The 24,112-nt window shown below is 42.8% G+C and overlaps 1 protein-coding gene across 1 annotated transcript in view; it reads left to right on the top strand.

Moving 5' to 3' along the window:
* The window catches only part of RNF43 (ring finger protein 43), a 1,798,873-nt gene extending 1,776,295 nt beyond the window's left edge, over positions 1-22,578 (top strand). The window contains exons 8-9 of the mRNA XM_044054855.1: positions 816-2,414; positions 22,371-22,578. Of these exons, the coding sequence (XP_043910790.1) occupies positions 816-2,414; positions 22,371-22,414 (1,643 nt within the window). The 3' untranslated portion in view covers positions 22,415-22,578. The remainder of the gene's footprint in view (positions 1-815; positions 2,415-22,370) is intronic.
* The last annotated feature ends 1,534 nt before the right edge of the window (positions 22,579-24,112 follow it).

The following is a 24,112-nucleotide window of genomic DNA, read 5'->3' as shown; positions in this document are numbered from 1 at the left end:
TCGGTTGATACCTCCTGTGAAGACACACTCATGCATTGCACTCGCATCCTGTCTCCCCAAGGTAATGTGCAGCACATTTGACACCCATCTCATAGTGCTGCATGTTAGACCTCAGTACTCCAGGTCTGGTCAGCACTGTAGTGAGTTTAGCAGCTCCCTTCCCCCAAGATGGGAGAGCCAGCATAGACCGTTCACACCCTCCCTTCCCTGTCTGACTCCTCCAGCGACTGAGCCACTAATCAGACTGATCATTGTCAGGACTTTATTCCTCTGGGTCATGAATCAGACCACATTTTTTGGCTTTAAGGGTCATGATTACCATTGCTTGTATAGTACACTAAATAAATTTAAAAGTAATTTGGAAAGTAACAGTGCAGAAACACTTTTAACTGAGCTATGCAAAGCAAGTATAAACAATTTGAATTCCTCGATGAGAGGTGATTAGGATTTGATCACAAAGCCAAGATATAAATATTTGGCAAACAAAAAAATAAATGTCTAGAAGAGCAAACCTACTAACTTTGCTGACTGGAAACATGGCAGCTTCTGCTTACTTTCTGACCACCACCCTTTCCAAGCAAATCTTGGTCACAGGTATAAAGAGTAATTGTTCACATTAATGATAGAAAGAAAATTCAAGTGTCTAGTCATATTGTATATTCAGGGATTTGAGAATATTATGAGTTTGCTTTATTAAGTTACTGTGAAGGTTCACAGCGGAGATGATTTACATCTTATAAATTGTGTGATAAAATGATTCTGAGTGCATGTACTTTTGTGCTCTACCTTATTATGTCATTTATTTTCCTTTACAGATGGAGCATCTGTTGCACAGCAGTATTCACACAGCAGAAGTGCACCCGACTCAGACCAGAGCCATCATGTCCAGCTTTTGCAGCCATACCCTCAGCATGCTTTCACTCCGAGACCTCACAATGCAGCAGGAACAGGACTGTATCACCAACGGAGTAGCAGACTTGCCACAACACTTCAGCCACCAGGAATGTCATACTTTCTGAACTCAGAAGTTTCTCAGATAGATTGTAATACAATAAGATATGTGCCTTGTAGACAGCTGGCTACCCCAAGTCAGTGTGGTCTTCACCGAAATGAACAGCAGGGTATTGTATATGGTCACCAGCAAAGCACTAATCATTACCGGATGCCCATGCGTTGGCCAGAGACAACTTTTCATCAACGACCATGTGGTTCTCAGCCCCTAACACCTGCTGTGAGACCATGGAATTTGCAGTCTACAAAAATTCACAGACCAGGGGCTACTGCTGCTGTTTCCCATGGGACTGGACCCAGCAGACAAGATGATGGTAGTTCAGGTGGTAGTTTTCGAACTGAACGTAGTGGATACTTGCCTGATGGTCCGGGCAGTGACTCTAGCTCTGGGCCTTGTCATGGGTCTTCTAGTGATTCTGTTCAGAACTGCACAGATGTAAGTCTTCAAGGTGTTTATGGCAGCTGGTCCACTTTCCGAAGCTCCTTAAGTAGTGATTTTGACCCATTTATTTATTGTGGCCCTGGACAGCCGCCAGCAGAGAACCAAGAAGGATCATATAAAGGGCTCCGACCACGGTCTTTAGATTCAATAGTCAACAGGGAGGGGTCTGTACCAGACAGTCAAGTTTTCAGCCATGTACATTATCACCATCACAGGCACCATCACTACAGAGGTAACCAGCAGAGCACATCTGGTATAGTGGACCACTGGTCTTTACAAAACTCTCAGGAGGAGAGCAGATATTCTGGGGCTAGGGAGGGTATGTCTCATAACATAGACAAGGTTGCCCCACAGAAGCAAAGGACTACAAAAGGAAAACAGAACTGCACTCTGCCTTTGGACAATAGGTATGTCTCACAGTGTGTGTCACACTCAGGTAAGTCCCGTTGTTTGCATCATGGGCATGACCTCCTGGAACCTACATTTCAGGCAGGAGAATCATCTTTTGAGCAGAGTGGATTGTGTAATGCTCAAACTTCAGCACCTTGTTGCACAGAACAGCGGAACTGTAATAGAAAGAAGCACCATAGGAGAAAACGGAGTTCACAGCGAATGCCTTCAGTGGATTTTCTACATAAAGAATTTGACCAGCCTGAGGACTGCAATATTCATGTACATTATGGGCCTAGTTCCAGCTACTGTTGTCTTCCTGAAATGCAGCCCCTGGTACAAAGACCTTTAATTCTGGACTCTGGTGCTACCAAAGATTGCCCATTGCAATGTTGGCCAGGTCCTCTCATGACCCAGGACCTGCAGATGCATCATTTAGGGACAGAAACTCAGCTGCAGAGTAATAGTCTGCCTCAGGCAGTGGAGTATGGGCCAACATTTCAAAGTGGTTTGTTGGGGTTACGTCCTTCAGACCAAGAATGTTTCTGCTGCCGGACACAACACAATCATGGTAGGCTGCAGCTGCGTAATCATTGTTGCATTGTTTTTTTATTTTGTTTGTTTACTTGTTTATTTATTGCTTATTAGCCAGGCAAATGGTCTGATACAAGACTCTCTTCAGCCACTAACAGGGCCAAGTGGCATTTCATAAGAATATTAACATTATGCAAGTATAGGAGAAGCTGCAATCAGCATGTAAAGAGGTTGAAATAGTAACGTCTACTTTTCTGAAGTTGGTAAAGCTTACGTTACACTTTTGTACATCGTATGCATCATAAAACAAGTCAGCACTTATGTTAATGGGATACTCCCAGTGGCCTAATGTGGTATCCTGTGCACCTGGGTAAAGGGACATGCGTAATATACAGTGCCAGATGTTCATCGTGCATACAGCTGCAGTAATCACAGATGGGTTTTCATTTTCTTCCATAAAAATACATGCCTCAGCCATTTCTGCAGAATTCAACACGGATCCTCCTTTATTCTCTCACCCACTCTTACGACAGTTCCTCAGAGGGGCTAAGAATATAAGACCTCCAAGGAAGCAACCAATACCAGCCTGGGACCTTAATTACATACTAGAAAAATTAACATTGCCTCCCTTTGAACCTGCTGCCTCAACAGATCTGCAACATTTGTCCTGGAAAACAGCTTTCCTTCTGGCCATCACTTCAGCTCGTAGGGTTTCTGAACTACAGGCCCTCATGGCGGTGCAGCCCTTCCTCATCTTCCATCAGGACAGGGTTTCCCTTCGTACCAACCCATCTTTTATGCCAAAAGTGGTATCCAGGGTAGCCTTAAATCAAGCCATACACCTACCTACCTTTTATCCTAACCCTCAAAACAAAGGGGAGAGGCTGCTTCACACTTTAGACATCCATAGGCAGCTACGTTATTATTTGGACAGAACAAAGTCCTTCAGGAAATCAGAACAACTTTTTGTGTCCTATGTCAGAGGGGCTCAAGGGAAACCAGTTACCAAACAGACCATTTCCAAGTGGATTGGCCACTGCATACGGTTTTGTTATTCCTATCATGGGAAATCTGTCCCTACTGGTATCAGATCTCACTCCACCAGGGCCACAGCCACCTCCACAACCTTCCTCAGAGGCGTTCCTACTAAGGATATTTTGGAGGCAGCCACTTGGAGTTCTGTACATACCTTCACAAAACACTACCACCTACCCTTATATTCCAGAACAAGAGCAGGCTTTGCCACTGCTGTTTTGCAGGGCATTCTGGCTCAACCCAGTTCCTCATAGTACCTACCACCCTATGCATAGCTTTGGGACTCTACCCATCTGTGATTACTGCAGCTGTACGCACGATGAACATAGTACAGTTATGTACCTACCATAAATGTAGATGTTCGAGTGCTAATACAGCTGCAGTACAAGTTTCCCTCCCTCCTTCCCCACTTGGTAAAGGCATGGGGCCTAACAACCTCTTCAAACCACCTGACTGGGTTATCCTGCTATGTTTTATTTGCTTGCTTACACTGATTTTGCATTACATTGCATTGCTTGCATATGTAGATAAGCCTTATTTATGTATTGCCTTCCTTTTGGGGGCACCTGACATCTGGGGCAAGAAAGACTGAAGAACATGGCGTCGGCTGTGTCTTATATACTCTGGCCTTACTGACGTCAGAAGAGTAAGCGATGACAACAGACGCCGGACCAAGACTTTGGAATTCGGCCAACCGAGGGACCGCCTGACGGCTGAAAACCCATCTGTGATTACTGCAGCTGTATTAGCACTCGAACATCTACATTTATGGTAGGTACAAAACTGTACTTTCTTTTCCCTCGGTTCATTTGTCAGATGTCCATCAGAAATGTCAGTGTAGTAGACATTGCAGTGAGGTTTGGGTTTTAGTCAGAGGTCAATATCAGTCACCATCTTAATCTGTTTTAGCAGTTGGATGCCCATTTATGAAAATGGGGATGCATTCTGAAATTGCAGTGACTAAGGGGAATGTGGCTTTAAATAAGAGTGCACTTGCAAACTTTGTTGAGTTCATTATTGCTGCCCAAAGGCAGCCGCCAAGTTTCTGTGCTTAGCCATTAAGTTGCTCTCCAGGTCTTCTCGATCTTGCTTTTGAATACCATTATAATTTATGCATTTTTCTATTGTGTATGTGTTTTATAAGTGTCATTATGTTTTCTTTTGCTTCTAATGATGTAAGAAAAGATTAACTACCAAGTGCTGTTGTAGTCATCGGATCCCTCCTAAATCGTTTACAGTGTTCATTCTTTTAGGGGATGATCATGCTCCTGCAGTAGGAGAATGTTGATGTTAAATATTGCAGTATTTTTAGATTGGAGGATCCTTCCACAACTGTTGCTGCTTTTCCTTCTGAAAAAGCTGTCCTTAAGAATAAACATTTTAAGGCATCTGGACTGAAAGAGAGGAAAGAAAAACTTGAGCAGGAACAATCTTTTTATTCACCACATGGGCTGGCACTGATGTCGCAAGAGGCTAAGCCTGTTTGATTAAATTAAACCCTTCTTTCTTCAGTACTTGATAGTGAGATTTGTTCCTCATTATATTGGCTGACATTGTTCCTCATTATATTGGATGACATGTTTTCTTGCTGCCCTGCTGTCACTGGTGCCTAACTTTCTTAGTTGAGGCAGTGAGAAAAATAACTGTACACCCACAGGCTGCTGTGCTGTTCCATTATTGCATATAAAAATGGTGCTAGTACATGGAAACCTGACAATTTGTTTGCAGTCTTCACAGTGGAAATCTGTCTTCAGTTATCCAGTGCAGGTTCAACTTTGGCCAATGTTACTCTATATGCTTTGTGCACTGCTTGTTTTTCCATCCTGGTTTCTTGATATTCCCACTATAGGGATTGAGACATCAGAGGGCCAAACATCTGGGCACATATACCCAATATTCATGCATCTATTTTTAGATGTTGCATACCCAGACATCTGCTTCCATTTTAATTCCATCCCTGATACCCAGAGATAGGGCATCTACTTCTGCAATGTTGGTTGCAGCTTCTTTTAAGTGTGGTTATGGTGAATTTATCAGAGGGTATTTCTGTCTTTTACAAAATGTGGACTCAGTTTGACAGTAGTTTGACCCTACTGGGGGGTGGGGGTGGGATGTGCATGCCAAGGGTGATTTGCTTATAGGTTTATAGGTTTATATAGGTTTATAGGTTCATACTAGGCTATCTGCCCAAGGGCATTTATAAGCCTAGCCCATAGTTATTTGGCTTTCGCCACCCCTTTAGTTTGAATAAAACTATGCCTATTATTTTGCTGTGCCTCTGTCAAGCAGTGACACTGAAGTAATCCCTGGGGTATATCTGCGATCCCCCATCCATTGGTCAAGATTCCTCTTGAACAAGGCCAGCGAGGTGCTCTGCCTCACATGTACCGGGATTTTGTTCCACAGCATAGGGAGTCTCTGGGTGATGAATCTGTCCCTCCAGCATGTTCTATTAATAACCGTGTCAAGGTTTAAGTCTCCCGCCTTTGTGGTTCTGAGGGATCTAGATTTTTTGAGGTGAAGCATATTCATCAAATCAGGGTTTGACATGGCCTTATATGTCAGGCACAGGTCACCTCTGAGCAAGCGGTATGAGACTGAATAGAGCTGGAGTTCTTTCAGTCGGGCAGCATAAGACATATTTTTGAGAACCTTTATCCTTTTGGTGAGGAACTTTTGGGGCCTTTCCAGCTGCTGCAGGTGTCTGGTCAGATACATTCCGAATGGGGCATTGTACTCAATCATAGGTCTAATGAGTGATGAGTACAGGGGGGCGATGACCTCCCTTGATCTAGATGTGAATCCCTTCATGATCAGGTGGGCAATATAGAAGGTTTTCCTAACTACTTTAGCAACATGAGTGTCAAACGAAAGGCTACTGTCAACCTGGGTCCCCAGATCCCTGATGACTTCTTCTGTGCTCAGTGGATTGCCACCTATATGGTAGCTAGGGGTAACCTTGTTTTTCCCGAAGGGTATGACTATGCATTTCTTGGCATTTAACTTTAGGCCATGGCTCTGGCACCAGTTATCCGTTTCTGTGAGGCCCTTCTGAAGGATATCTGTGTCAGATGTGTTTTCGACTATGGCGCCCAGTTTGCAGTCATCTGCAAACTTTGTCAGCCATAACCCTCCTGTGTTTGCTTGTACTTCAGAAAAGTAGATGCCGAACAAGAGTGGACCCAGGACTGAACCCTGTGGGACACCACTTGTGACAGGCTTTGAGTCTGACATGGCTCCAGCAACTCTGACCCTGTGGGTTCTGTCACTTAGCCAGTTTGCAACCCATCTTGTGATGTATGGGTTTACATTCAAGCTGATGAGTTTTTGATGATACCTGAGTGGGGTATTGTGTCGAAGGCCTTTGCCAGGTCAAGGTAGGCTGTATGGACTGCCTTTCCCTCATCAATGGCCTTGGTGACTGTCTCGAAAAAGTCAACCAAGTTTAAAAGGCATGATCTTCCTTTGACAAAGCCAAACTGGGTTGGATCCAAAGTCTGCAAGTTCCCTATGTCTTTATTTATGAGTTCCATTATGATCCTCTCCATGGCTTTGCAGATAAGGCTTGTCAAGCTACTGGGACGGTAATTTCCAGGGTCGGTGGAGGCACCGCCCTTGTGAAGTGGGACCACAGTCGCCGTGCGCCACTCCTTGGGTACGTATCCTGAGGTGAGGCTAAGATTAAACAGCTGTCCTAACTGCGGGTTTAATTCCTCATTGAGTTCATGGAGCACACAGCCAGGGACACCATCCGGTCCCATGGATGCTGTGTTTTTTGCTTTGGAGAGAGCAGTTCTCACCTGGGCGTTGGAGATGTTTGGGGGCTACAATCCTCTGGTATAGATATCTCTCCTTTTGGGGGGGGGAGAAGTTTGCACTGAACCTGTCAGCCAGTATGTTGGCAATGTGTGTAGGTTCAGTAATCTTCACATCATTTTGAACTAATTCTGAGCATATCTGGGAGTTTCCTTCTAGGTTTCTAACATAGCTAAAAAAGGCCTTATGATTGTCTTTTGAATCCTTGGCGATTTTTCTCTCAAAATTTGCCTTGGATGATTTTATGAGAGCTCTTAGTTTTTTACTTATAATGATCAAGGGTGTCTTACCTTTCAAGGATTTTGCTCTATCTTGTAGTAGCTTCCTCCTTTTGTTGTAGAGCTTGTTTATGGCTGGGGTCCACCAGACTGGACGCTTGCCTTTGGTACAAAGAGTCTTAGTTTTGTTTGGGATTGCCTGATCCATGCAGTCCTGTAGGTGCTGGTAGAAGGCATTTGTAAGTGATTCAGCGGTTTGAGTAATGTTTACCACTGGCTCAGGGGCCTTAAAGGAGACCACACTAGTTTTTAGAAGTGTGAAGTCGGCTTTTGAGAAGTTTTTCACTGTGGTCTTTTTGTTTCAGGTGGGGGCGGGATGAGGACCTCCAGCGAGATTAGTTTATGATCTGATCTCACCAGTGAGGGGTATACTTCGGTGTTGAACATTGTGATCCCATGTTCATGATGATGAGATCAAGTATGTTTTCTCCTCTTGTGGGGATGGTGACTAGTTGTTCCATGGCATTTGAGTTTATGAACTCCAGGAACCTTTGGGCTAGAGTGTTTGGGCTTGAGTAGTGTTCCCAGTCTATATTAGGGTAGTTGAAGTCACCTAGTATGATGGTGTTTGGAGATGCATTTATCCCCTCCATTGTTTTCAGGAAGGCCATGTGAGGTTCCTGAGTTTGAGAGGGTGGCCTGTAACATGCTACAAATTGCAGCAAATGGTCAGATCTGACCTATGAGAGGGTGACCACTGGTGTGGAGCATCTATCTCCCATGTTGGTAATGACCAGGTCTAGGTTATTGGAGCCCCTGGTGGGACAATGGATTAGTTGATCCAGGGCGTTGGAATTTATGAATTCCAAGAACCATTGGGAAAAGGTGTTGGTACCCAAGTAGTTTTCCCAGTTAATGGCAGGGTAGTTAAAATCACTCAGTATTAGGGTGTTTGGTTGTATCTTAATATTTTCCAGTATGTTTAGAAAGGTGTAGTGAGAATCTTGGGGCATGGTGGGGGATCTGTAGCAAGCTACAATTTGGATTGCAGTCTTACCTAGTCTTAGTTGCACCTGGAGAATTTCAGATGCATTGTGTTGGGCATCTAGCCTAGAGGTGTGAATATCCTTGGTGAATATGGACACTCCTCCACCTTTAGTGTTTTGGTCTTGGTGTGGTGGCCAAAAAGTGTGGTAAGAGTTATAGCCTGGTATTGCAGGAGTGCTCTCTGGAGCCTTGAACCAGGTCTCAGTTACTGCATAGATATTGATGTTCTCCATTTTTAGGAGTGCCTCGAGAGAGTGCATTTTGAGATTTAGACTTCTAGCATTGAGTAGCATTACCTTCAGATTTTGCATGCTTGTATCTGTTACGGTGGTGGTTTTGTCCTTTGAACCTTGCCTAAAAAAGGCACTATAGGGGTGGCAAGAGCTTTACCCAGTAACCTGAATCCCAGGAGTGATGACACCCTCAACACCTTTCTTTCTCCAGTATCACCTGAAGACCAAAAAACAGTGTGTCCAACATTAGAATGTGCTTCACCAACAGACTTTGCATCTTGCAGGTGAATATGACTAACATGTTTAGAAATCCTATCTTTGAACTATTTGTCTTGCCTTCATAAAAGTATTCACACTGTTGACAGCAGGCAGCATAGACCACATTCTTTGTCTTGCAGTCAGCATAAGTCTATAATTTGCAACATTTGCCAGTAACTGGATGAACAAAATCTTGTCTTGTGGATATGTATTTGCAACTAGTGCAATTTGTGCAGGGATAAGTACCCACTCTGTTAGAGTAACTAAAACCTTAATTTTGTGATGCTTGACATAACTGTTTAAGATTCTTATTATTTTTAAAACAAAAGGCTGGAGTATCTCTCACAAGCCTTTTTATAGTAGCATCACTGGTTAAAATCTTCCAATTATTTTTTATGGCATAACATACATATAGTATATTACTGGAATAAGTGAGGACTACTCTTACACATTGTGAATTATTTTTATAATTTATCTCAGCTAGAATAGCATCTTCAGTCTTGGTTGAAAAGAATGGTTTGCCTCGTGTATTTCTTAACATTTTGGTTTCTTGCATTTGTTTGTTAACTTCCTTCCTTTTATATCCTCTTTGCATAAACTGCTGTCTCATGACCTCATTGGCCATCATAAAGTCTTCTTCCCTTGCATGCAATCTAGAGCTTGTTAACATCTGTCCTTTCAATATATATTATTAAACACATTGAGGGTGCATACTGTTGAGAGCCAGTATGTTGTTCCTTTTGCACTCTTTATGGTACCATGCCATTTTTTGTATCAAGTGCAAGAGACACATCAAGGAGATTGATCAGAATATTGCATAGTAAATCTTAGAAAATCCATGGTGATTTTTAAGTAGTTAACAAAGTCCTTGAGCTGTTCAGCCTTGCCACAGAATGTAGACATCATCAACAATCCTTTTGTAATATTTTATATGTGGGCGAAAAACATTATTATTAAGTACATAATTGGCCTCCCAGTGAGCCAACACCAGATTGGCATAGCTGTTTGCACAGGGAGTGCCCATTGCATCTCCCCATTTCTGACAATGTATCTTATTCTCATGCATAAAAATGTTATTGGCAAGCACTATACCGAGCAACAAACATATCAGATCATAAACACTGTTTTCACAGAGAAAATTTCTAATAGCTGTTATGCCATACTCATTTGGAATCACTGTGAATAAGCTGTTAATATCCATGGTAACCATAAAGTAAGATTCAAAATTCATTATTGGACTCGTACTCAAACAATGCATCTAAAAAGTGTTTAGTGACTTTCAGAACAGTTGGAGCCAGCAGCACTATATGCTTTAACTGTCCTTCACTATATAGTGATAGGGGTCCCATTGCCCAACCTCATTAGACCAAAAGTAAAAATCCGATATCTTTAACAAGGCAATTGACATACCTCCATACAGCTAAAGTTGTTGTGTCTTTCGGCTTTTCCCGGTTAGGGGTCGCCACAGCTGAACTCGGTCCGCTAATGATTGGCAGCTGATTTTTACGTGCCGAGTTGCCAGCCCTGACGCACAACCTTCAAAGAAGGTACGCCTATTCACACATGTCTCCACGCAGAAGGCACTCTAGCTGAGAGTCAAACCACACAGCGTCTTACTGTGAGGTGACAACGCTACCGCAGCATCACCACCGCAGATTCCATGCAGCTAAAATGGTAATGTCAAATTCAGTGTTAAGTTGCATTGAACTTCTACAGGGTGGAATAGCATTCTTAGGTGTATTTCATAGCTGATTTTCCTGTTGTTGCTTCCTTAACAGTTTTCATAATGAAATGCCAGAGGAGAATTGAGATTTAGCATTTTAAACATTGGTACCAGATGCTTTTGTTCATATGTCTTTGCTGCCACATTCTGGCATTTTGTATTATATTATTTTTCCATTGGCACTATTGTGAGAGCGTCTGCTTTTTTTCTCCAAATGTTTTGGGTTTCTAATGCAATGATGGGAATGGATCCCCATTTCTAAGTCAGGATGTTAGCCAAGAGTGCTCTTGTCAGCACTTGCAATGCCCCAAGTATTGCCTCCTTCTGTAGTTAATGTGTGGTTATAGCTATTACTGGTATTTTTAAGTATTATTTTAAGTTCTTTTTTTATTAGTCCCGTTGTGTTCCTATTACTGTTGGAACTGTTTAGGTATCTTGATTCTGCATTGCTCTCATTTTTGCATCTGTTTTTTTAAGCTGTTGATAATAGATGATTCCATGTGATCCAAATTTCATCACTGTCAGTAATCCCTTTTAGTTCATGTTTCCAGTGTTCTCCAGTTACTCCTATATTGTAGTGTTTGCACTATACCTAGCAGAACACTTTTGCCACATTATTGTGCTTTTCAGCATATACACCTTCCTCCATAGGTATATTGCAACCAGTAGTAAGATGTGTAACTATTTCCATTTCTGTTTTACAGAACCTACATTTGTTTTTCCCCACCTTTTCTATTGACTTTTCAAACCATCTTGTATGCAGTTCACTGTCTTGGGCTGCCATTAAAAGTCTTTCATATTTTTTGTTTAAATTCCCCCTCCTTAACCATTCCTGCATCTTCTCTTTGTGAACACATACATGCTTATACCAGAAGTTTTCTATACTTGCAACTATATTTGTGCACCTTCCCATTTTCTTTCCTTTTCTACTTGTCCTTTTCTTTATATTCTTTCTTTTGTTTTTGGTGTTTTCAGTTGCTGTCAGATTCTTTTCTATTTCTATCTTAATTTCTATTCCCACTCCTTTCCAAAATGCTACTACTAAACTAAGCAAAGTCATTTTATTAGATTTTTCTTCTCTTCATGCTTTAGAATTTTTACCGTGCTTGGATCTGATGAGGTCTGCAATTATGTATGCATTCGCAAGATTGCAGACCTATACATGTAGTCAATTTTGAGGAGGCCCGTATCTCCTTTGACTGAGGGGATTTATAGTCTTGGTATATGCTGGCTTTTATCAGTTGATTGAGGGTATGGTAGTAACTGTCCTACAAGTTGACCTTATTAAAAGAGGCAGGAAAAAGGAAAGCAGCTAAAAGGTAAGAAATGCCAGTGTTAGAAGAGATGGAAAGCAGATCAGAAGGAAAAGTCTGGGGAACCCCAAGACAGAGACCCTGACAGGGAGCAGCTATGACTGACTCTTGCTGCTTCCTCTCCCTGCCACCCAAATACCACCTCAATCCCTGCCCTCCTTCCATCAGCACCATACAGGTACATAGGAGCCTTGTATCTCTCTTTGTAGAAAAACAGGGAAAATGGCTCAAGACAAATGTGTTCTGAAAAAATCTTATGTCAGAGTTACATGCTTCAGTTCTTAAAAACACAAAGTTCTCCAGTATTCTACCAGTTCCGAAGGAAAAAAGATGATTAGTTCAACCCTTGTCACAAGGTTTTTTTTTTGTTGCAGGGTGACATGGAGAGAAAATATTAAAAGTACAGCAAGGCACAGTCATCTCTTTGAGGCTGGAGGGCCTTCATAGACCTGTCAAGGATAAACAAGTCCCAAAGTTCAGGATGTTGGCCTTGCAAGCATTTCTGCCTTTTTGCTCAAGCCTTCGTGGTCACTCTGGATCTGAAAGATGTTTGTTTATACATAGCCATAGCCCTCAAGCTCAAAGCAGGAGGTTCCCATTTCCAATTAATTTCTTTACCCTTTGGCGTACATGCACACAGGGCATTCACTGATTGTGTGGCTCCATCGATTGCCTTCAGGAGGACCAAGAATATCTTCATTTATCCATAGCTGGATGACCCTAGCGAGGTATAAAAGACACTTCAGTTCACCATGGCATGCTTACAAAGCTTAGGACGCTCAGTGAATCTGCTAAAGTCGCACCTTCTACCCTCGAGACAAGTCATTATCCTGGGAGAGTTTACTCAGTCTTTGCAGCATCCCATTCCTGTCCTGCTGTGTATAAAGAAAGAGCTATCATGGTAATGTAACAAGTAAGCCTCAGCCAGGGGGTACCTTTTAAGCTAGGTCAGGATACCCAGATGCCCACAGTACACTGCTTTGTCATCACCTAGGAAGCCCATTTAGGGTATCTGGGGCCAACAAAAGACAAGAGAGCACAATAACTTAAAATAAATTATGGCAATGGTCCTAATGATCAGGGTATTGAAGTCCATTTGGAAACTTGCAATTCCAGCTGTCATCATAGATAACACAGATATGGTACATCAACAGACATGGGGAGTGGAGTTCATTCGATTATATCCACTATGCAGACTGGCTGTAGAGGTGTGGAATGTGGTCCAAGAGTCAGAACTGAGTGTTAGGACATCCAACATCCTTTCTCAGGAAAACTCTTTGACATGTCAGCTGAGCATAACAGAGGTAGACCTCCATAAATGGATGCTGGACATGGCCTTCTCCATCAGCTGGGCAAGCATGTTTCTCTGTGCTTTTCCTCTTGTCCATGTTTTGGCTTAGGTAGTTTAGAAGATAAAGGAGAACAAACCAAAATGATGCACATAGCTCCTTTTTGGACAAGGCACCATTGTGTCTCCCTCCTAATCAGTTTAAGAACAGGGCCTGTACTACTGCCTCAGTGTATGAACCTCGTGACCCACAACAAGAGGTCATTCATACACCACAACCTATGGACTTTAAGACTGACAGCTTGGATTATATAGTTGTCTTTCCCTTTAGTCTTGTGTTTTCCAAGGATATGCTCACTAAGAAATTAAATGTAGGGAAACATTGCCTGTATAAATGGAAAAGATTCTTCGTCTATTGCCAAAGGAGGTGTTAGGACCTCACACAGATCTTGGTGACCTTAATCTTCAAATACCTGTTGGACCTTTACAAATTAGGGTTGCCATGTGCCTTGTTGAAGATGCATATCTCAGCTATTTCATCCTGCCTGTCTTAGGACAAGGACACCCCCATTCTTTGTTGTCACTAAAACAATTCCTAAAGGGGTTCCTACAGCTGAGGCTTCCAAAAGAAGAAACTCCACTTTGGGTCCTCAGCTATGTTCTGTTCCTGTGAACCTGACATTAACCCCCCCCCCCCCACACACACACACACACACACACACACTTTCAGTCAGCAGTTTATTTAACTTTGATAATCTTGACCTGAAAAACATTTTCCTGTTGGCTGCCACTTCTGCCAGATTAATTTCAGAACTACAGGCCTTGATATACAAAGAGCCTTTTCTAGTCTTCCATAAAGACATGGTCAGTTTACTCACCAACTCTTCATTCATGCCCAAGGTAATAACAGAGTTGTCCTTGAATTTGGCAGTTCACCTCCTTATGCCCTATCCTATACCCCAGAACAGAGGGAAGAAGGTTCCACTCTTCCTTTATGTGCATAAAAAAAAATGGTTCTACCTGGGAAGGACAAACAACAATGGAAAAACATTAGTCATTTGTAAACAATGGAAAAATATCAGTTTGTATCCTGGTCTGTTTGTAAGCAGACCATTTCTAAGTGGTTAGCCTAATGTTTATGTTACTTGTTTCAAAGCAAGAATATACCTGAGCAACTAAGTGCTCATTCCAGTAGAGCCACAGCAGCCACTACTGCCTTCCTTGGGTGGGGGCAGCACTCAGTCTATTCTAGAAGCAGCTACCTGGTCCTCAATCCAAACCTTCTGTGAGGACTGTAACCTTGATATTGACTCTATAGGTTCATAGGTAGGTACTAGGCTATCTGCCCAAGGGCATTTATAATCCTAGCCAGAGTGTGTTGGCTTTCGCCGCCCCATTGATTAATTAACTGATCCTCTGTCAAGCAGAACCAATGAAGTGATCCCAGGGGTGTATTTTCTGTTACTCATCCACTCGTCAAGGTTTCTCTTGAAGAGTGTTAGTGAAGAGCTCTGCCTGATGTAATTTAGAATTTTGTTCCAAAGCATGGGGAGTCTCTGTGACAGGAATCTATCCCTCCAGCATGTTCTGATTACTGTTGTGGTGAGGTTTAGCTCACTAGAGCGCGTGACTCGCAGTGACTTGGATTTCTTTAGGTGGAGCATGTCCATCAATTCTGAGTTGGACATGGCTTTGTAAGTCAGGCAGAGATCACCTCTGAGTAAGTGATATGCCACTGAGTACAGCCGGAGTTTTTTCAGTCGGGCTGCAGAGGACATATGTTTGAGGCCAGTAATCCTCTTGGTGAGGTACTTTTGTGGTCTTTCCAGCTGTTGGAAGTGTCTTGTGAAATGGGACATTGTACTCTATGATGGGTCTAATGAGTGATGAGTAGAGAGGCACTATAACCTCTTTATTTCTAGATGCGAACCCTTTAGTAATTATGGGCCACATAGAAGGATTTCCTAACTACTTTGGCAATATGATTGTCAAAGGAGAGATTACTATCTACCTGGGTCCCCAGATCTCTTATTACCTCTTCTGTATTAAGGGGGCTGCCACCTATGTGGTAATTCGTGGGTGTTTTGTTTTTCCCATATGGGATGACTATGCATTTTTTGGCATTTAGCTTGAGGCCATGACTTTGACACCATGTGTCCATCTCAGTAAAGCCCTTTCCTTGTCAGCCGGAGAGTCAGTTATAGCTCCTAGTTTGCAGTTATCGGAGAACTTGGTTAGCCATAGTCCTCCTGTGTTTGCCTGTACATCTGAGAAGTATATACCGAACAGTAGGGGTCCCAGGACCGAGCCTTGCGGGACACCACTTGTGACTGGTATAGAGTTGGACCTGGAGCCCGCTATTCTTACCATGTGAGTTCTGTCTGTAAGCCAATTGGTAAACCATCTCGTGATGTAGGGGTTTAAGTTCAGGCTGCTGAGTTTTTCTGTAATACCCGAGTGGGGAATGGTGTCATAAGCCTTGGCGAGGTCAAGGTAGGCTGTGTGAACCACCTTTCCCTCGTCTATGGCCTTGGTGACTGTCTCGAAGAAGTCAACCAGGTTTAGTAGGCATGATCTGCCCTTAACAAAGCCGAACTGGGTCGGGTCAAGTGTTTGGAGGTTCCCAATGTCTTTGTTAATGAGTTCCATCATGATGCGCTCCATAGCCTTGCAGACCAGGCTAGTCAGGCTTATGGGGCGATAGTTATCAGGGTCAGTTGTGGCCCCTCCTTTGTGGAGAAGAATAACTGTTGCTGTGTGCCATTCTATGGGCCCATAGCCTGTGGAGAGGCTGAGGTTGAACAGCGTGTTTTAGTGGGGGGGGGGGGTTAGTTCGTTCTGCAGTTCGTGCAAGATGCAGCCTGGGACACCATCTGGTCCCATTGACGCTGTGTTTTTGGCTTTTGAAAGGGCTGTTTTCACCTGTGCATCTGTGATTTTTGGGACACTACACTTTTCCGGTATTGTTGTGGGCCCATTTGAAGGTGAGAGGGGGGTGAAGTTTGCACTGAATCTATCTGGCAGGATGTTGGCAGTATCAGTAAGTTCAGTATATTTTGTGCTATTTGGCACTAGTTCAGTGCATATCTGTGAGTTGCCACTTAGATTCTTAAAATAGCTAAAGAAGGCTTTGTGGTTATCTTTTGAATCCTTGGCTATTTTTCTTTTGAAGTTAGCCTTGGATGATTTCATGAGGGACCTTAGTTTCTTACTGATACTGATCAGGGATGTCTTTCCTTCTTGGTATTTTTTTTCTGAACTAGTTTCCTCCTTCTATTGTATAGCCTGTTTATTGCAGGGGTCCGCCAAACTGGTTTCCTTCTCTTAGAGGAGTGAGTCTTGGTTTTGCTAGGGATGGCACGATTCATGCATCCTTGTAGGTGCTCATAGAGTGCATTTGTAAAGGTTTCTGCATCTTGGGCAGCATTATCCTTTAGCGTGGGGGCTGTGAAACTTACCACCTCTGTCTTAAGTAAGGTGAAGTTTGCTTTAGAAAAGTTTTTTACTGTGGTTTCCTTAGTTGGGGGTGGTGGTGGGGTGTGGACTTCCAGAGTGATTAGTTTATGGTCTGATCTAACTAGCGACGGGTTGACCTCCGGTGTGGAAAACCTGTTGCCCATGTTGGTGATGACCAGGTCCAATATGTTTTCACCTCTGGTAGGGGAGTTTACCAGCTGATCCAGGGTGTTTGAGTTGATGAATTCCAGGATGCGCTGGGCCTGGGAATTTGTACTAGAGTAGTTTTCCCAGTGAATGGTAGGGTAATTGAAATTGACCAATATCAGGGTGTTCGGTAGGACCTTCATGTTTTCCAGTGTCTCCAGAAAGGTGGAGTGGTGGTCCTGGGTCACGGAGGGTGATCTGTAGCAGGCCACAATTTGCATTGCATATTTGCCCAATGTTAGTTGCACATGGATGATCTCAGAGGTATCAAGCTGTGCCACTAACCTGGAGGTGTAGGTATCCTTGATGAATATGGATACACCCCCTCCTTTTGTGTTTCAGTCTGTGTTCTGTGGCCGAAACGTGTGGTATGAGTTGTAGCCCGGTAGTGCTGGCGTGCTGTCTGGAGCCTTGAACCAGGTTTCAGTTACTGCACAAATGTCGACATTCTCCATACTGAGGAGTGCTTCGAGCATGTGCATTTAGAGATTGAAACTTCTGGCATTGAGTAGCATAACCCTCAGTTTTTTGTTAATTGTGCTGTTTACGGAGGAGGGTTTGACTTTTGAGCCTTGCCTAAAAAAGGCACTATGGGGCAGCAAGAGCCTTGGCCAGTATTTAAAAGCCTAGGGGTGACAGGTGCAAGCCGTCTCTTGCAAAGCAACGCGGCTTGTCGAGCATGTCATTCCAGGCTGACAGACACTGGATCCCCTTTGAATGACACCAGAAGCTTAGCCAACTGTTGAAATTGATCATTTTTTCTTTTATACTGAGGTATCATTCTTGGTGAGGGCAGGATGCTACTCAGAGTCAGGGTCATACCAGCCTGGGCTGCATGATCAGAGAGCTCTTCCATGTCTCTTTTCATGTAGTCCAGGAAGGTACGTCTCAGGTCATTCACACCAACATGAACAATGACCGAGTCATATTTGTACTTGTTCTGGAGTGACCTGAGTGCTTGTGTTATTTGGTGGATTCTGGCTCCCAACAAACAGCTAACAGTAACCTTCTGCTTGTCCATCCTAGTGAGTGGCACGTCAGTGTGCCTGACTATAGACTCTATAGTATAGAGTCACCTATTACTAGTGTGTTAGGTATGTTATTTCACCTTAAGGGCTGTGATTGTGCGGCACACTGATTTTGTGTTTTATGTGTTGTCTGGTTTGTGACGGGAAGTGCAGGTTGTTTGGGTGTCTGCTTTGGAGATCTCTGATGCTTTTGCAAGTTTTTATTTAAAGCCTCCGAGTATGATTTTGTGTATTTATGTGTATTTTTTGTCAGTGCTGTTTTAGTAGGTCTGTGTGCGGCTGGAGGTGTGGTGCAAGTGTTAACCTTCTCCTTTTGACTGTCTGTTCCAGTCTTGGGTGGAGACAGCTTAGCTTCCAGTTTGTCTGTATAATTGCATGTCTCGTATATGTTAGTGTTTTGTGGTAGGAGGAGAGGGTTGTCTCTGTACATGAGGCAGTTGTAACATTGCCTCAGGATACCCAGATTCACCAGCTGGACTGGAGAGTGCACCTGAAGTTGCCCTTTGGTCATGCCTGAATAGTAGGGTGAGCTGCTTAGTCGCTTGGTTGGTGAGGGGTGAATAAAGAGCCTTGCCCTGCTGGGCAATCAGTGTCAGGGTATATTAGTGCTTGCTATTAGGTCTGAGCAAGTGCTGGGCTGCAAGATGCTTTTTCAGTGCTTAGGTTGAGAGTTAGACTAGTTTCAAGGGAAAAACTGAAGTGGAGACTTAGTGGGGCCGGGAATAATTTAACCGTAGCTAACCGGCACTGCCTGGTGAGAAAAACCATGCAAACATGGTTTTTATAGTAGGGAAATGAAAGAGAAATTATCCCAAAATGGCCAATAAACTACTAACTTCTGGTCTGGCCTGAAAACTGGACTAATCTAGCTTAAAAAGGCGGGAAACAAGGAATTTTTTGTTTTGTTTGTCTTTTTGAAAAGGTAAGGCAAAAACAGTAAAAAATACACTTAAATCAGCTTTAAATGAACACAAACGATCAGAAAAGGCTATCGCACTTTAGTGTGTAGCCTGCAACAGTTAAATTATTTAAACAAAAAACTTTTTAAAAGTGCAGGCAGTCAAATAAGTACAATATGTGAAAAAAAACAAGCTTTTAAATCACAATAAATGCTGGAAAATCTGCGTTTAGGTGGAAAACAAGTACAGCAAGAAAGTACAGAAAACTGATACTTAATCACTCCAAAGTCACTCAACTAAGCTAGAAGGCTTGTATCAGTTTAAGACTTTCTAGTGCTACCCAGTAGGTTAGTTACAGGAAAGATGGGAGGAAACAAGCACAGATGTGGTCTTTTAAACCAGAAAGTTGAAAGAGACAGACAAACTGTCCAAATGGTCAATAAACTACAATTTCTGGGCCAAGAACCTCTCCTCTCGTGGTAGACAGGCTACCTAGTGCTTACCACTCCCACTGATAAGCTGGAAGGCTTTCTTCCAACACAGAAAGGCTTGCGGGGCTCAGAAGCTTACCAACAGTCCTGGATACAGCAACTCTGTATCCGGACTAGGCTAGTTACAGGAAAGGTGGGAAACAAGTGCAAGTGCAGCTTTTAAACCAGAACATTGAAAGAGATGGAAAAAAACTGTCCAAACGGCCAATAGCTACAATTTCTGGGCCAGGAACTACTCCTCTTGTGGTAGATATGCTACCTAATGCTCACCACTCCCACTGATAAGCTAGAAGGCTTCCCTCCAGCACAGAAAGGCTGGGGGGCTCAGAAGCCTACAAAGAGTCCTGGATACAGCAAATCTGTACCTAGACTAGACTAGTTACAGGAAAGGCGGGGAACAAGTACAAACGTAGGCTTTTAAGCCAGCAATTTGAAAGAGATGGAAAACTGCCCAAACAGCCAAATAAACTACAATTTCTGGGCCAAAGCTCACTCTTCCCGTGGAGGATAGGCTACCTAGTGCTTACCACTCCCACTGATAAGCTAGAAGGCTTCCCTCCAACATAGAAAGGCTTGGGGGGCTCAGAAGCTTACTAATAATCCTGGATACAGCAACTCTGTACCCAGACTAGGCTAGTTATAGGAAAGGTGGGAAACAGGCACAAGTGTGGCTTTCAAACCATAAAGTTGAAAGAGATGGAAAAAAAACTGCTCAAACAGCCAATAGCTACAATTTCTGGGCCAGGGACCACTCTTCTTGTGGTAGATAGGCTGCTTGATGCTTACCACTCCCACTGATAAGCTAGAAGGCTTCCCTCCAACACGGAAAGGCTTGGGAGACTCAGAAGCTTACAAAGAGTCCTGGATACAGCAAATCTGTACATGGACTAGACTAGTAACAGGAAAAGCAGGAAACAATCGCAAACACAGACTTTTAAATCAAAAGGTTGAAAGAGATGGAAAAGCTTCCCAAACGGCCAATAAACTATAATTTCTGGGCCAGAAACCACTCCTCCTGTGGTAGATAGGTTACCTAGTGCTTACCACTCCCACTGAGAAGCTAGAAGGCTTCTCTCCAACACAGAAGGGCTTGGGGGGGCTCAGAAGCTTACCAACTGTCCTGGATACAGCCACTCTGTACCTGGACTACACTAGTTATAGGAAAGGCAGGGACCAAACGCAAAACGGGCTTTTAACCAGAAAGTAGAAAGAGATGGAAAAACTGCCCAAACGGCCAATGAACTACAATTTCAGGGCCAAAACCCACTCTTCCCTTGGTAGATAGGCTACCTAGTGCTTACCACTCCCACTGATAAGCTAGAAGGCTTCCCTCCAACACAGAAAGGCTTGGGGGGCTCAGAAGCTTACCAACAGTCCTGGATACAGCAAGTTTGTATCTGGACTTGACTAGTTACAGGAAAGGCAGGAAACAAGCTTAGATTTTTTTTTGTTACAGAAAAGCAGCTAAAACAGCAGTAAATACAATTCAAATTGTAGTGCAGGCCAGCGCACCCGCGTGTGTAGTAACACTATGGCAATACAGTTCAAATAAATGCAATTAAATTAACAAATGACTAAAAAACAAGTGCAGAAAGCAGTAAATTAGAAGGCTACTAACAAGCAGTAATAAGTGCAGAGTAAGAGCGACTGAACAGATAACAGCATGCAGAAGAGCAACTAAGACAGTTACAGTAAGAGCAGCTGAAGAAAATTTTTTTTTTTTTTTTTTTTTGAGGGAGGGAACAGAGCAGGATTAAGATGCTACAGGGGTTGTCCTTCCCAAAAGCTCTCTTTGTACACAGTAGGAGTGCCTGAAATCAGAATTTGATCTCACTGCACTCAGTTGAGTGAGAAAATGAGATGGGCCCAGAAGGAGTATCCAAATACAAATCTACAAGAGGGGCAGGCAGTTTCAAAGCCACCGACATTAACACCAAAACAAGAACAGGGAGGGTGGGTAGGGAACTTACTGTAGAGAGACCGCCACAACTTCAGTTGAGTTAATATTCAGTGAAAAACACAAATAAATAAATTAAATACAGTACTACATGCAAAAGAGCAGAAAAAGTGTACTTAAATTCACTTATACGTCCAGCTGATTTCAGGTAGATGTTAGCCAGCCAAAGCTCTGATATTAAGCAGAGATAACTCAAAATGTACCACTTATATAAGGCAAGGATGTCAGGTATGTCTTGCTGTGGCCATCCAGCAAGTGTTACATCAGCCATCACGTCCAAATTGCCAGACACCCATTGGTTCATGACTTTTGAGAGTCTTCCCAAATGTTATGACTACTGCAACAGTGAACAAAGTGATGAAAATAGTACAGTTCTGCTAAGAACATAACATAATTGTAGCTGCTTGAGTGTGTTCGCTTTTGCAGTACTATGTCTCTCCTTCCATCTTGTGGGTATGCTTGGGTGAGTACACAGCCACTGCCACCCTTCCTCCTCCTCCTCTTTTTGACCCAGTAAGATAACTTACCTTCCCAGGTTGGCTTAGATTTTAGAGGGGGAAAGTTTTGGGGATTTCCTATTGGACTGCTATTCTTCTCTTGTCCAACAGGCAGTGAGAGCACTGGATCTGCCGCATGTTCCCGAATGCCGACGGGGCAAGAAATAACTAAAGATGACAGGGACAGATGCCCTTTTTAATATCACATATATGCTGATGTCCACGTGTAAGTACATCAACCCAGCCTACAACTGATAGTGTGCTAAGCTATAGAAATTGGGCCAGAAGTCGGGCTTTCTGCAGCAAAAGATCCAAATGTGAAGACCACAGCAATAGTGAACATACTCAGATGCCTGCCATTACGGTAAGTTCCTGTAAATGTACTTTCCTGCATCTGGGTATAAAAGGATCATCAGCAATTTGTATATTTCAGCCATGATTCCTGTAAAAGTTTAATAATTTTTGTCTAAAATCTGCATACTGATATTACTGAAAATCCAATAACAAAATTTTTTTCCTCCTTACAGGCTCAGATGATGGCACAGAGGATGTGTGTGAGCATACAGTTTAACCGTTAACTGTTCCACAGACTCTGGTGAGGCAGCAGCATTACCTGGTTGTGTGAGAAACAGCAGCTGAATAGCTCCAGTGTGCATTGCAAGCAGCAGCTTATCTATCACCGTGCCTTTTCAGAATAGCTGCCTGCCAAAAGAAAGAGGGAATAACAGTGATGTCAATAGGTCCAGTAAATGTTACCACTGAGCATGCTCAGAAAGGTGTCCACTGTGAACGCTTCCTCATCATGAATGTCTTAAATGCAGATCAGTCGGTTTGGAGTTAAAGCTAAGACGTACTGCTTAAAGCACAGAGCTGTGCATTCCAAGATGCTGACCTTTGAAGTAGTAGACCCAGTGCTAAGCAGTCTCAGACAGATCTCTCAAATCCCATGTGTTGGCCTATAACTTACAGGGCCGTTAATGTCCATTTCCTATTACTGTCTTGTTCCAGTAGATATTGCTGTCTGTCTTCCATTTGTTTGCTCATGGAACCAGTGAAGCTGTCTATTCCTGAAGTGTGTTTCAGTTGTTTGTGGAGATGTAGCTATTCATTCCTTTGTGCTATTCAGGTCTGACTTGAACAGATGTATTCATTCCAAAGTTTTTAATGAGTCCTGGCATTAAATTAGATATGCATATTCTTAAATATTTACTTCTGATAGTAGATGAGGCTGTATTTTTCAAGGTTATGCCAAGTTTCAGTGCAAGTAACTATCCATTCCAAGGCATATTTTGAATTAGCTGCCTCAGTTGCAATACTGTTGTCATACTGTGTCCGCTGTCATCTAGTTCTACTCTGGTGAAAATTGTCCTTTTGTCATACTTCTGTAAGTACAGATGGAGGTGTAGTTCCCGTCTTTATTTTGGTGTGTGTGTGTGTGTGTGTGTGTGCACGCACGCGCGCGCCCTGGGCAGAACACCAAAATTTAATTCCAAATTACTGTATTCTCTCTTAGTAAATCTAGCTCAGGCTGTTCTGCCCATCAGCATGGCACAGGCAGTGCTGGTGCTCTCCATTGCTGAATGCTGTATCAACCAAATGTTATAGGAAGTTGTCCTGTGCCACATTTCTCACTGTCTTGCTGGTATCTTGCTCTGTTTTTTTTTTTTTTTTTTTTTAAAGGAACCCTTTCAGTTTTATAGCATACAGCAGTTACAATGGCTTCTGACCATTGTAACTTTACACGTGGTTACAGGTATTATGAACAGCCTGTATTATGTCAACTTTCTGTACTTGTACTTTCCCACTTTATATATTTTTAATGTCTGACTGCATTTACTTGTACAGCTTTTACTCCATCTTCAAATCATGGATATAAAGCTAAGATATTTAAATGCTGAATTATTTCTGCAAGGGTTTGATGTTAATAGTCAACAGTCATGGCTGACAGTGATGTTTGCTGTTTAAGAGCTATAAATACCATTTATATATGTGCGTGTACGCGTACTTACATAGATTTTTCTCCAGATTTAAGACAATACATGCTTCATACTGCAAGGAAGTGTAGTTGTCTGTTAAATTAGTCAAGCTGCTAGTAGGATGTGTTGATGTTATAGTGTGTTTATCATAACAGTAATTAAATGCATTGCAGTCTGTTAAAAATTATTGCTTTCTTTTCAGTAGCTCCTGGTGCGGGAGGATTAGATTTGCTTGAACCTGATCAGGTCATTGCAAGACCAACTAATGCTAAGCATTATGTCTCTGGGTACAT

Source organism: Protopterus annectens, chromosome 13.part0 (genome assembly GCF_019279795.1).
Source record: "Protopterus annectens isolate FY-2018-M chromosome 13.part0, PAN1.0, whole genome shotgun sequence".
NCBI lineage: Eukaryota > Metazoa > Chordata > Ceratodontiformes > Protopteridae > Protopterus > Protopterus annectens.
The sequence above is the reverse complement of the archived record's forward strand: the minus strand, read 5'-3'. Positions and strand labels throughout refer to the sequence as shown.